The sequence below is a fragment of the Corvus kubaryi genome, unplaced genomic scaffold (assembly GCF_017639235.1).
Source record: "Corvus kubaryi isolate FWS band 111438036 unplaced genomic scaffold, C.kubaryi_AGA036_p1.0 37256, whole genome shotgun sequence".
Taxonomy (NCBI): domain Eukaryota; kingdom Metazoa; phylum Chordata; class Aves; order Passeriformes; family Corvidae; genus Corvus; species Corvus kubaryi.
Window position 1 is genome coordinate 1,163,639 of NW_024581076.1, and position 12,540 is coordinate 1,176,178.

General features: G+C 48.3%; 1 protein-coding gene across 1 annotated transcript in view; it reads right to left on the minus strand.

The window, feature by feature from the left end:
* Positions 1–11,146, minus strand: part of MAML2 (mastermind like transcriptional coactivator 2) — a 209,777-nt gene extending 198,631 nt beyond the window's left edge. Inside the window, exon 1 of the mRNA XM_042023744.1 lies at positions 10,683–11,146. Within this exon, the coding sequence (XP_041879678.1) occupies positions 10,683–11,078 (396 nt within the window). The 5' untranslated portion in view covers positions 11,079–11,146. The remainder of the gene's footprint in view (positions 1–10,682) is intronic.
* Positions 11,147–12,540: the final 1,394 nt, after the last annotated feature.

Consider the following 12,540-nt stretch of genomic DNA (forward strand, 5'->3'; position numbering starts at 1 on the left):
AAAGGAAAGGAAAGGAAAGGAAAGGAAAGGAAAGGAAAGGAAAGGAACCTGGAGTGTCTGGAGATGGTTTCTAAAGCAACAGAACCCTAAATAAATGGTCTGATTTTCCAAAGTGAAAAACATAAACTGAACAGCCCAATGCAGCATTTTTCCCAGCTGTCACTGAGGTGGTACTTCTAAAATCTGGTGGAATGACTCATCCCAGAACAACAACTGTTGCCAACAAGGTCCTTCCTTCAGGTCTAGATATTTAAATAAGGAGGTACAAAACCAAAATAAACAGAAGAATCAGGGACAGCTTCTTGTCTTGGAGTTCAGCTCTGAAGCTTCCTGTGAAGTCGCCCACTCTCCAAGGTGCCTCCCCAACCTACTGAGTAGGGATCCATGTGATCCTCTGGCCCAAGGAAGGGATTGTCTCTGCTGGAGTAAACCCCCTGTTTGTTAAACCAAATTCTTCCTTCTGCACCTAGTCACCACCTCTCACACCATGATACGTGCAGGATGCATTCTCCTGAGCCATTCTGCCCTCCACAGCAGCAAACATTACCCGTGGAAGCATGACCCTGCCAACAGGTAGCACAGTCCTCAGGTGGTTTGAGACAGACACCCTTAAACTCTGTGGGAACAAACCTGGACCAAAGACTACACTGTTGTGCAGTAACTAAACACAGCCCTGTCAGCACCAATGAACGTCCTTCTTTGGCTAGTACAGAATGCAATGATTTCAAAGATGCTTTCTGGAGCAGTGTTGTTTTGCTGAATAATTTATGTCTCGGAGTCTTCTGAAAATGAGCAGCATACACTTCAGTGCTGCAATAACTATTCAGTGGAGACAGTGCACATTTTATGTTCAGTAAGCTCATTGCTTAAACACTGTTGCCATGACTATAAGAAAGTGATTATACTATTGTTTACAAGAGACTCTCAGTAAGTCATTACCACAGTAGCCAGAGTTTTGCCTCAAGCCAAAATTTTTGGGAAGAAAAAAAAATCTCACAGGTATAATTAACTTTGTGATCAAGATAATCCATTGAAAGACTTTGGAAACTGAATACATCCTACAGTTAGGAATGAAAATAAGTAAGGATCACTAGTGTCTCAGGACTGTTGACTTACTGGTTTTCTGACTGTTTCATGGGTAAATTCCATTGGGAAGAAAATCCCTGCTAGCTAAATGACTGTTGTAACTAATTTTCAAGGAAGAAATAATTTACAGGGCAAGCACCAATATAGGAGTTCAACTGTGATGGGTAATGTTATAAAAACAAACTCCTTTGTACATAATGTAAGGGGGGAAAAAAGACTTTAAAAATTTGACTTAGAAGAAATATTTGGGATTATGAAATATGGCTTTTCAGTTTCCTGGATTGAAATCGATACCTAGAACACTTAGTTCTGAATCCTCTAGTGCATATACATATACAAGAGTCCAGTACATGACCTCTTTATCTCAATAATGCGCTGATGATCAATAGTTTCCAAAACTAAGAAGCAATTCTGAAGCTGTCGGAAAGTCATCCTCACATTTCCTATGATCAGTAACAGGCCACGGAACACAAAGCAAAGAGATGATTAATAGAGTGCTGGACTAGGAGTCAGGAAATCTGGGCTCCATTCCCAGCTCTGCCACTGACCTGCTGTTTGGCCTCGGGCAAGACACTTGACCTTTCTGTGCTTCTGTTCCTCCTTCCATTCTTTGTCTATCTTGTCTCTTGAGGCCCTGAGCTACGCAGGGAAGGGCATGGTTCTCACTGGGTGTTTGTATAACATCTCCTCTAGGGAGGTGGCTACAGAGACCTACAATAAAGCCAGGGTACCACCGGGATGACTCTTGCACAATTGCATGTTTTGTTTTGAAACAGAATGGCCACGATGAACCCTCTTGGGGTTCCATCTGCTAGTCCAGGATCTTACCAAGTCTTTCAGCCAGCTTCAGGCTCAGGAAGCAGGTAAATGGGTTTGCAAGATCTACATCCTCACTTGTCAGAAGCACTTTCACACCGATTCCTAATTGCTACTAATTTCTCTCCACCTTAACTCAGCTGGGTTTGCAAGCACATCAGAATTATAACTGAGTGACACCGATAAAAATAGCTACAGGAGCCATTTCTGAACAAAAGGAATTTCTTCAGGGAAATGCCAACAGCTGTAGGTGAAACTACAGGTGTGAGGTGTTTTCAAATTAAAAATAAAATAAATTACAATTTTTCAGTAAGTGTGTTGGAATTTTGTGTAAATTATTCAATTAAGCAATATTTCCTCAGTGTTTTTCTCACCCTGAGCCATAAATGTGAACCATCCTCCATTACTACCAGATGGGAGGCAACACATGCAGGGCAAGGTAGCTTCCACCTGCTTTCACTGGGGAGCAGCTGCAGCCTCACAGAGAGCTGATGACCTGTGTAACCACTCTCAGTTCCAGTCCCACTTTGCTCCCAGTTTGCTGAAGTATCAAGCACATGAAACCTGAACACAGATGACTTAATTGGGAGATTAATTTGAGCACAAACAGATGCAGAATCAAGAGCAAGTAAAGCAAGAAAATATAAAGCATACACATTTATGATTATGAACAGAAAGTTTAAAAATGCTCTTCTCTCCTAAAAAGAAGGGTCACTGCCACATCCTGCACTTTTATTGTGAATATTGGCAACATGGTGCCATGAAAGCCTAGGTCTGGAAGTCATGTGATTACGTAAAAGACTCATTCGGGTTTGTATCTCCAGTACTCAGATCTTTGGGTCTGTCGCGGGTTCGGTTTGTAACCGGGCGGAAACACCAATTTAGTGTAGTGGTTTGGTCCAAAATACTCATTACTGTTTATCTGCTGTGAGATAAGAATTAGGAGAAATGCAAAACAGGCACCAAACTTGAAAGAATATAAAGAAGTTTATTAACAGACCTAAAAGAAGAAGGAAAAAAAATTATACCACCTTCAGAACTCTCCTCCTCCCCCCACCTTCCTCCCTTCTCCCACTGACAATGTGAAAAGACAACCCTTAAGATGTTCAGTCTGTTTACCACTTCCATAATAACCTTGTTCAGTCCATTTAGAAAGAGAAGTCTCTTCTTGCTCATGCTATGAAAACATTATCACAACGAGACAGCCACCCACTTCCAAATATTGTTCAGTCCATTTAGGAAGAGGAGTCTCTCTGCCTGCGTGTGAGTCCTTTCCCCCGACTTGCAGCTTTTCCCGCAACTGCTTTCGAGGGTCCACTCTTGAAGTTTTCTGGGGTACAATTTTAAGGTTGAGCCGTTCAGAAACAAAAACAGAGGCCCTTCTCCTTCCCTGGGAGCAAAGGGTCTTCATCATCTTCATCTTTAGGACTATCTCTGGGAGCATCTCTAGGAACTGAGGTTTTCTCCTTTCCCATTTGGAGCAAAAGTCCTCATCTGGTTCATCTCTACGGACTGAGGTTTTCTCCTTTCCCGTTTGGAGCAAAAGTCCTCATCTGGTTCATCTCTCCCTGTCCAAACTTCTCATGAAATTACAGCTGCGTCAGCATCTGCCTATCTCAGCGCAGGTGCTTTTGCTCACGAGTTGAACACTCCACCCCCCATATCTTCATGAAATTACAACAGGATACTCTGATATATCATAGCTTCACAACAGAATTTCAGCTTTAAGCATCTCCTCTCTCTCTTCCCTCAGGTTTTCAGCTCTTCATAGCAATAAAAGGGTTACTCTCACCTCGGCCTTGCAGCTTTGCAGCTGGAATGTTGAATTTTTCTTATCGCAGTGGAGAGGGGGGAGAGCCGAGCCGCTCCGGCTGCCCACGGCAAGGCAGTGGGGGGGGTTCCACGGCTGGAACAGGTCCATGGCTCCAGGGTGGCCGTGGCCCGGCCCGGCCTGGCCCAAGCAGGGCCTGGCCGGGCCCGCTGGCCCCCACACGGGGCCCGCAGCCACCTGTCCCAGTGCCGGAAACGAGAGAGAGCTTGGAGGGGGAGTTTGCCTATTCTTAAATGTGGATCACAGAGGTGATCACAACTTTAAGTGGCTTAGAGAATTGTCCATATTCAAACTGGCCAGCTGATAGGTTCTGTCAGTTCCCAGAGGAAACTGTAAGCACCCCTTAGCAAGGACGTCCCTTCCGGGACTACGCTTGCTAACCTATGACAGGGTCAAAGGCTGAAAAGGTGATTTGAATGCACCTCAAAGGTTTTGTCAAAGCAAACATTCAAAACTCCTGTCTTAGGCTCCATCAGTAATGAATTTGGCTTCTGAGCCATAAAACTCACCATCGCATCTCAATTCACTTTACAGAAATGATAAATAGTATCTTTCATAGAGGAAACTGAGGTTTATGGAAGTGAAATAACAGGAGTAATCTGTTGAATAGATCCTAGAGTCAGAGTAGAAACACTTAGATTTTAGTTTACAGCATGCTCACCTAAAAACTGTTGCTTGAGAGTTGCAGGTACTTTGGTTGAGGTATCGGTGTTGGCACTACAGTACAATTAGGGACTGTATCTATATCTAAAAATACTTTGGAAGAACCTGACAAGGCATAACAAATTCACAAGTTGGGTCTTAAGTGGTTATAAGAAGCTTTCCAATGGGAATCTAGGGCATAAATAGTTTATGCTTTTATTTAAAAGAAAAAAAAAAAAAGCACAGAAAAAGATCTGTATCTTAGTACTGTTAAGTTGAAAATTTGATCCAAATCGCACTCAGCACAAACTCCTTCTTTTCTGCAGCCAAGACTACTGCCTCTTTCACTGCTCAAAGCTGTTCCAAAATGGAGTAGCATGATATAGGTAAGACCCTTTTCGGGTTGACAGATGCTGATTAAGATTTGTGGAAACCACGGACCTGTCAAGAATCCCATCAGTCTCATCCTACTGCTGCTGGGAGTACCACCACTGGGAATTCATACAGGGCAATGCTGACATGCAGACACTGGAGAGAGGTCAAAGAGCAAAGACCTTCCTCTTCTTCTCTTCAGAGCAGCCAAGTGGCCAAAGCTCTTCTAGGCACCATGTAGCTGATTGTGTGCTCTATAAGGCGTAACACAGTGGTTGCTTTAATCACCCGCTTGAATTCCATGACATGATGGTGTCAGGTCATTGTCATGGAGAGCTGAGCCTTCAGCAGAACCCAAGGTCCCATGTGCTTGTGAGACTGTGCCACCAGAAAAGCTAAAGCAGAGAAGGGAAATAGTGGCACAGCAGGAGACGTTCGCAAGACCACAGAGACACTTTCTGGCAGACCTGGCACCTCTGTGCCAGTGCTTTGTTAGCTGGAGCAGCTTGCCAGCTTCCAACTCCTCCTACACCACAGAGGAAGTGCAATATAAATGAAGCAGTGGAGATACCACCCTTCCCAAAGTTGTCAAAGGGACCTGGATGGAGCAATTATTTTCCAGTAATGAGACGGGTGAAGTTTCAGTTTCATAAGGCAGCAGACTTAATAAGAAAGGTAAACTACAACTGGCGTCTGAAGGCAGTATCTTGGTAGAAGGGACTGTTGACAGCAGTTAGGAAGAGGAAGAGAGGCACTGAGGGCTTTCTTAACCTGCTAACTGACTAATCTAGCTGCTGAGGCTTTTTTGGTCACTGCAACCTAACTGAACTCCACATACTCCTTCTGCAGGGAGTGTTCTTTGCAAGGGGAGAAGTACTAATAGTGATGCGAATCAAAGTTTCGGCAAAACAGCTTCTCTGACTCAGACGTACATTTCTAAGGTTCAGATTTCCCCACAGAACAGCTCACATTTTTGCTGGAGTCACACTTTTCAAAGCAGAACCAACAGAAGCTGAATATCACTTTCCTTTGTTGTGGTGCTATAGACAAGAGACTCAGTTTGAGTTCTGCAGGGGATGCAAGAACTGTCTCAGAGGACATGACAAAACAGCCACGGACGTTAATAAGCCCATGGGTTGGCCTTGGAGAGCACATCAAGTCCAGGCAGAGGCATTGATCCTCTGCTCACTGCCTACAGAAACTTTGGTGGTGGAAACAGTCTGTTAAACAGTTGCAAAATGGAGGAGACTTTCATTAAATTTATTCAAAGCTTAAAAAGTTTTAAAGGGGGCAAGTGATTTGATGGGAGAGCTAGGCCTGAAAAGGCTCCTACATACTAGCATAAATTTAACAAATTCACTTGTTGAAATGTTCATTACATACAGGTTCTATTCAGCTTCCAGGGAGTTTCTTGATTTTGGTCTGGAAAATGTTCTCACGGTTAAGGGGAACAAAGATTTTAAAATAGCACCCATGCCCATCCTAACCAAATGGCTTGCAGCAGACCAGAGGGCCCATAACAGCAGATCAGTGTTTTCCACCCACATGGGCAGTATGACTTATTTTACCTGACTCAGATACATAAATTTTCATTATCAGAACGCAGCTTGGCTCCTGCAGAAGCCCAAGGAGCAGACAGCAGTCCTTCATCTCACAAACAGAACATTGCCATTGCTTTGGCACCAAACTTTGTATCAGTCAAAAGATTGCACTCTAGCTTTGCAGAATGGTTTGTTCTTTAATCCACCTGTCCTCACCACACCATAACATCACTTCACCCCATAGCTGGTCACCTTATCCTGCTTGCTTGAGAGTGCTTCCGAATGTTATGTATGTCCACAACCAAAAAATGCAGGTATTTCTGCAGGGTACCCTGGCAGCCAACCAGCAAACAAAACAAAGAGCTTGGGAGATAGGGTAAGTGTCAACTTGGGCAAAGATACCAGAGCACAATCGTTCCTTTTAAAATACTCAAGGATCTTTAACACTAGCACAGAGGAAGCCAAACCTCAGCAAACACAGCGTGGATCATAAAAAAAAGTCCTAAGGAAATTAATTCAGGATCTCCACATAAAATAACTGCCTAGATTGAGGTTTTACAAGTCAATCTTGGCTCTTGGTACCAGTCAAGCAACCCTGTTTTGCACTGAGGTCCTCTGGGAACTGGGACAAACCCATTGACTCTTCTAGATTTGTACAGCTGTTGATGAGAATTTAGGGGAGCAGGAGGAATTAATACATTCCCCTGTTCCTTGGATACATCACTTTCATGGGATTGTTTTCCCTTTTCTTTTTTCACCTGCTTGCAGGCTACATCTGGGGAGTGGACCACTTTCACAGTCACTTTTCCAAGTACAGAAGATATTAATGCACTTAATTGTCATTCTAAATGAATTCTTATAATGATAAATTCAACACAACTGTGAGATGGGCGAAAATAGAACCAGTCACCTGTGACTGGTGACAAACAACACACTCAAGAGCCACCGGGGTGATGGCTGCGATGAAAGAACCTGACTAGAATGATGCACTAATGCCCATGAGACAGAGTTCCCAGCTTGCACAGACCAAAATGAGCAGTGCTCAGCCTGTGTCGGAAGGACAATGGAATGAATTGGCTGCCAGAGACCTGAAACTGAAGTGCAAGAACTTTGGTATTACCAGTTCAGTGCTTAAGCCACTGAGGAATGCCCTCCAGAACTAACTGTTTATATATAACACAAATAGTATAAACAGCTAAGTGCTGGAGGGCATATACATACATATAGATGTATGTATAAAGGAAAGACAGAATATTTTATCTGTTCCTCTCTGCACCATGAAGAGTAACAACACCATATAAATAAACAAATGTCAGCTCTTGGGAAATGCAGGAAGGCAGAAAGTACAAAAGCTTCCCTAGCTGTGTCCTGAAGAATAAATTTCTCATTCACACACACCCACATCCATTGGTCCAGCTAAAAAAATCTGATCCCCAGTCTCCAATTAGAAAATGCTGTTGCCAAAGATACTTTCTCAAAAATCAAAGTAACACTGTTAAATTAAGGCCAAACCAAACTCCTCTAAAAACTCTCTCTTCTGCCAGTTTTAAACTGTCCACTGGGAAAAGATAATTATCAAATAATAGTATCAACAATGACAGATAATCACTTCAAGCTCTTTGATATGTTCAAGGAAACATTGTTTCAAATGTTACCAAGTGTCAAATATTTACTCTTGAGTCCAACTGTGTAAATGACCCATCCAAAGCCACTAAACACGGCAGGCACGCGTGTAACAAGAGCAGTGGGACCTGCAAAGCAGAGGAAACAACCCAGCTGGGTTTTGCAGACAAAGAGCCTCCTGATAGCCAGAACTCCCCAGCGAGAGTTATGACTGCCTTTGCACTTATCTGTGTGGAGCTGTGGAGTTTTTTAAACTGGTGGAGCTACAGCAAGACAGGTGGAGCTTTACATTCCCCTTGGACTCAGATATGCGTCCAGTCTCACATGCTCAGTGTGAGACTTGCACCCATGCTCTTGTCTTGTGCTTCCCTGTGCCAAAGCTGTACCTGCCACAACTGAAACGCAGAGCTGCCCCTTGTTCCAGGGCCCTGTGCACCTCACACCTGCTGTTAGGAATAATTCTGGAATTAGAGGAATAGTGCATATGAGGCTTCCACTGGATTTCCTCTTGGGAATCACCCCACAGAGGATGAATTCTGCTCAGATATTGTTCCCTTCCCTGTGCATTTATAATGCACAGGACAACAGGCTTAGTCTACTTTGTCCTTCCTCTTCAAGTACCCTTGGAATTACTGGCAAAGCAAATTCCTTTTCCAGCTATGGCTGGAGGAAAAGCAAGACTCTTCTTTCCTGGTTCATCCCTGCCCTCTGAATTTTCAAGAACAGCAACACAAAGATGTACTACCTGGTGTATGACCCTCAGCCACTTGAATTCATCCCACTCAGACACTGTGTGTTTTGCTTTTCCTTGCTAATTTTTGTAACAACGTTCTAAGGAGCTCTTGGTAATGAGAAGGTGTGTCTCCATGACACAGAGACATGACTTTGAACCGATGCCTTTCTCTGTTTCTTAATTAGGCAGCCCTACCAGAGTAGCAAATGAGGAATGTCTGTGTCGAGCATAGAGTGGGAGGATGTGCAGTGATACCATTACAACAATTCTGCTTCATGAGCCAGCATTTCCTCAGTGTCAAAACACGGTTCAGGGCCCCAAACATCATGCTCACTGAAGTCACACACCTTGTCAGCAGGATTGCCGAAGGCTAGCATGCAAAAGTGGTGGGGACTCTGTCAGACTTTTTTGCTTCTCAAGGACAGATGTGTGTGGAGTTTTCTGGGATGTAATGCAACATGCGACGTAGAGCGAGGGCCGTGCACAGTATCTCCAGCAAGCAGCAGGCTAATAAGCATTAGTGGTATTTCAGAAACAAGGACAACCCCTCAGCACTTAAAAGATGAAAATCTTTCAGTATTTTCTTGGGAGTTGTTTCATTTAGCATTTCCAAACAGCTGTCTCCAGCTATTTCATAATAATAGTAACAACTAGCAAAAAAAAAAAAAAAAAATTGAAAACAAACAAACAAAACAAAACAAAAAACTCCTCATGGGCCTGTTGCCTGATTTCAGAAAGTGAATTTTTCTGGGACGTACACTATTAGGCAAAAGCCTTTTTTTTTTTTTTTTTTCCCATAAGGCAAGTGCAAAGCATTACATTAATACACACTGGAAAAATAAGATAATGGCTTTCTTGATTGTGACGAGGAATGTGGGGAGATTTAATCTGAACACTGAGTCAGGTGGAAGCGCCTATACTCCCCTCGGACACAATGTTATCGCGTTTAACGCTTACATCATCACCCTCACGATTGATGCTGAGTAACGCGGCCCCAAACGTCGATCCACGCACCGCACGGGTAAGAAGGGAGAAACGACCACAAAGGTCCCGTTTTAGCATTCGTCAGGCACTAAGAAAGATAAGTTTGATGTCTGGAGCAGAGGGAGCGATCTATTTTCAGCTGTTCGAATAGCAGCCGCGGGCCTATCAGGACGCAGTCACTCCTCTCAATGTTTCGCATGTGTGCCGAGAATTAAGAGTTGGGAGGCAGCACAGCGCAGCATACGCCTTCAAAAGCGTGGTGAACTGACTGCTCGTAATAAAGAAAGAGGAGAAAAGGCTTCACCTCCTTGACATGTTCAGAGCAATTTCCAGTTGAAAAAAGGTCAACGTATCATTTACAGAGAGGCAGTGCCTGGAAAACTCTCGTAACTCTGCTCCGCGAAACGCTCTGGGTGACAATAACAACCTGAGCATCGCTGGCGAGGCCGGCGCTCGGAGCTGCCCCGCAGGCACGGGCGCTCCGCTCCGGGCAGTGACCGCTGACCCGGGCGTAGGCACTGCCCGAGTTCCAGGGGCACGGCAAGAACTGAGCGAGAATACGTGCCTGAAGCCCTGGCGAACGGGATGGAGTGGGGCAGGGGGGACAATTCTGAACGCAGGCGATACTCTAGCGCTACTTTTCACCCCTGCTCGGGGTTGCGCTGACAGCGTCGGCTGCCGGTGCCCTCCTCAGGGATGCCGCTGTCACCGCCTTGGCAGGGCGATGGCAGAGGCGCGCGACTCGTTTTTAGGTCCACAGCGTGATGTAAAAAAGCCAAACCAAACCCAAAACAACACCCCGAGCAGTCCCAAAATCCCTTCGAGGAGCACACACGCGACCCTCAGCCCCCCAACTCGGCGCCTGCCCACCGCTCCTCACACACTCGATGCCACCGCGGGGTCCAGCGCCTGGCAGGGACCACTGCGAGGCGCAGCGGGCCGAGCCCACGGACACCCCCGGGCCCGCGGGACGGCGCGGGCAGGGCGGGCACCCCGAGGAGCGACCGGGGGTCGGCGCGGCGCCTCCCCGCCGGCAGCGGGCGCTGTGACTCACCGCCAGGAGCGCCGAGGCGCGCTGCTCCCCCGCCGGCTGCTCCCCGTTGATGCCGCCGTTGCCGAGGAGGTGCTGGTGGTAGTCCGGGGGCGCCGCGCCGGCGGCGGCGGCGGCGGCGGGGGCGGCGGCCGCCTTGGGGTGCTTGCCGGCCTTGCGGGCGCCCTGCCCCTGCTGCACGAGGTGGAGGAGCTGCAAGGTGCTCTCCCGCTCGCGGTCGGAGCTCTCGGCGCGGCCCCGCTCGTAGCGCCCCTCGCAGCTGAGGTGGTGCTGGCGGCAGACGGCGATGCGGGCCCGCAGCCGCTCCACGATGGCGCTGTGCACCCGGGGCGCCGCCGGGCCCCCCCCCAGCAGCCCGGCCCCCAGCCCCGCGGCCTGGGGGGGAGCCGTGTCGCCCATCGCTGGCTGCCGGTCCTGGCCCTCCGGATGGGTCGGTCCTCACTGCCGCATGGAGGAGGGCGGGGGGTTGGGGGGGGAGGCGGGGGCAGCGGCGGGAGCCCGAGCCCGGGGGCTGGCGGCGGGGCGGAGGGCGGTCAGCCCCGCGCCCCCAGCCCACCCCCGCCCGGCCCCCGGGCGGTGACGGCCCCGCGGGGGGTTGACAGATCGGGGGGCGGGAGGGGGTCGCTAGGGCTGCGCCAGCATCGGCCGGCGGGAGGGGTGGGGGTCGGGGCCGGGCAGCCCCGGCCGAGGGGCGCCCGGTGAGGGGGCACGGGAGGGCTCAGCCGAAGGAGGAGAATGGGAAAAAAAAAATCAAATAAAGCGAGCCGCTGCCTTCAAAATGAATCCCTGGGCGAAGGAGCTCTCCCTCGGGAATGAGTGAGACTTGGCAGGTTTATTGGGTTTATTTTATTTCGGGGGAGCGGGGGGTGTTATTCCTTGAAGTGGAAATTTAAGGCATTGCCGTGGTCGGCGGCGCGGAGAAACCCCCGGCGGACCGAAAATCTTGTAGGGTAGCTGGAGTGGGTTTGTTGGGGTTTCTCTCTCTCTCTCTTTTTTTTTTTTTTTTTTTTTTTCCCCTTTAAGTCTTTAGTAAATGTGCAAATAAAGAGCCGGGGAAGGAGGAGAAAGAGGAGGAGGGTCGGGTTAGTTCAGTCTTTGTGCTTTCTCGTTTCTCTCGCCCGCTCGTTGCTGGCCACTCTTCGGCGTGCGACTGTGTCCTGCTGGCTGCCGCTAAACTGTAGTTCCTCTAAAAATCAGAGAGACAGATCCCCCGGTCCGGAACAATGTCAGTCAGTGGACTTTCAGACCACGCTTCGCCTTCACTTAATTCAGCCACTGGATAAATCCGTATTGCTTTCAGTGCTCATCTCCCCCCTTAGTATTAAGCAGCAAGCTACGGACCCAGGCAAAGAACTCCTCTCGCGTACTTTCCCTTTTACTCCCAGATACTGAACAGTTTCAAGTACAGTTTCAAGAATAGCACGGAGGAGGGGGGAGAAGGGGAAGAGGGAAAAAAACCCCCAAGCAACCCAGCCCCTCTTCAGACAGTAATTACAAACGGAGAGTTGCACTTACAAACTTCCAGCATTTTGCCCCCAGAACAGTCCAGCAGCCACTTTTTCTTTGTGTTTTTGCATATTCCATGCCCGCGCCGGCGGGCGGGTGTTTGCCGGTGGGCTGTCGGCGCTGCCGGTGCCGGAGCTGCCCGCGGCCCCTCCGTGCGGCGCGGCGCGGCGCGGAGCGGAGCGGGGGCGGGAGGCGGGTGTCACCGACAGAGAGCGCGGCCGGGGACGCGGCGCCCGGGAGGCCGGGGCGAGGCGCGGAGCCTCCCAGCGGCCGCCGAGGGGAGTCAGGCCGCTGCCGCTCCCCGGGAGGTATGTGCATGGGAGGAAGCCAAGGAAATCCCCGCTCCCCTCCTCGC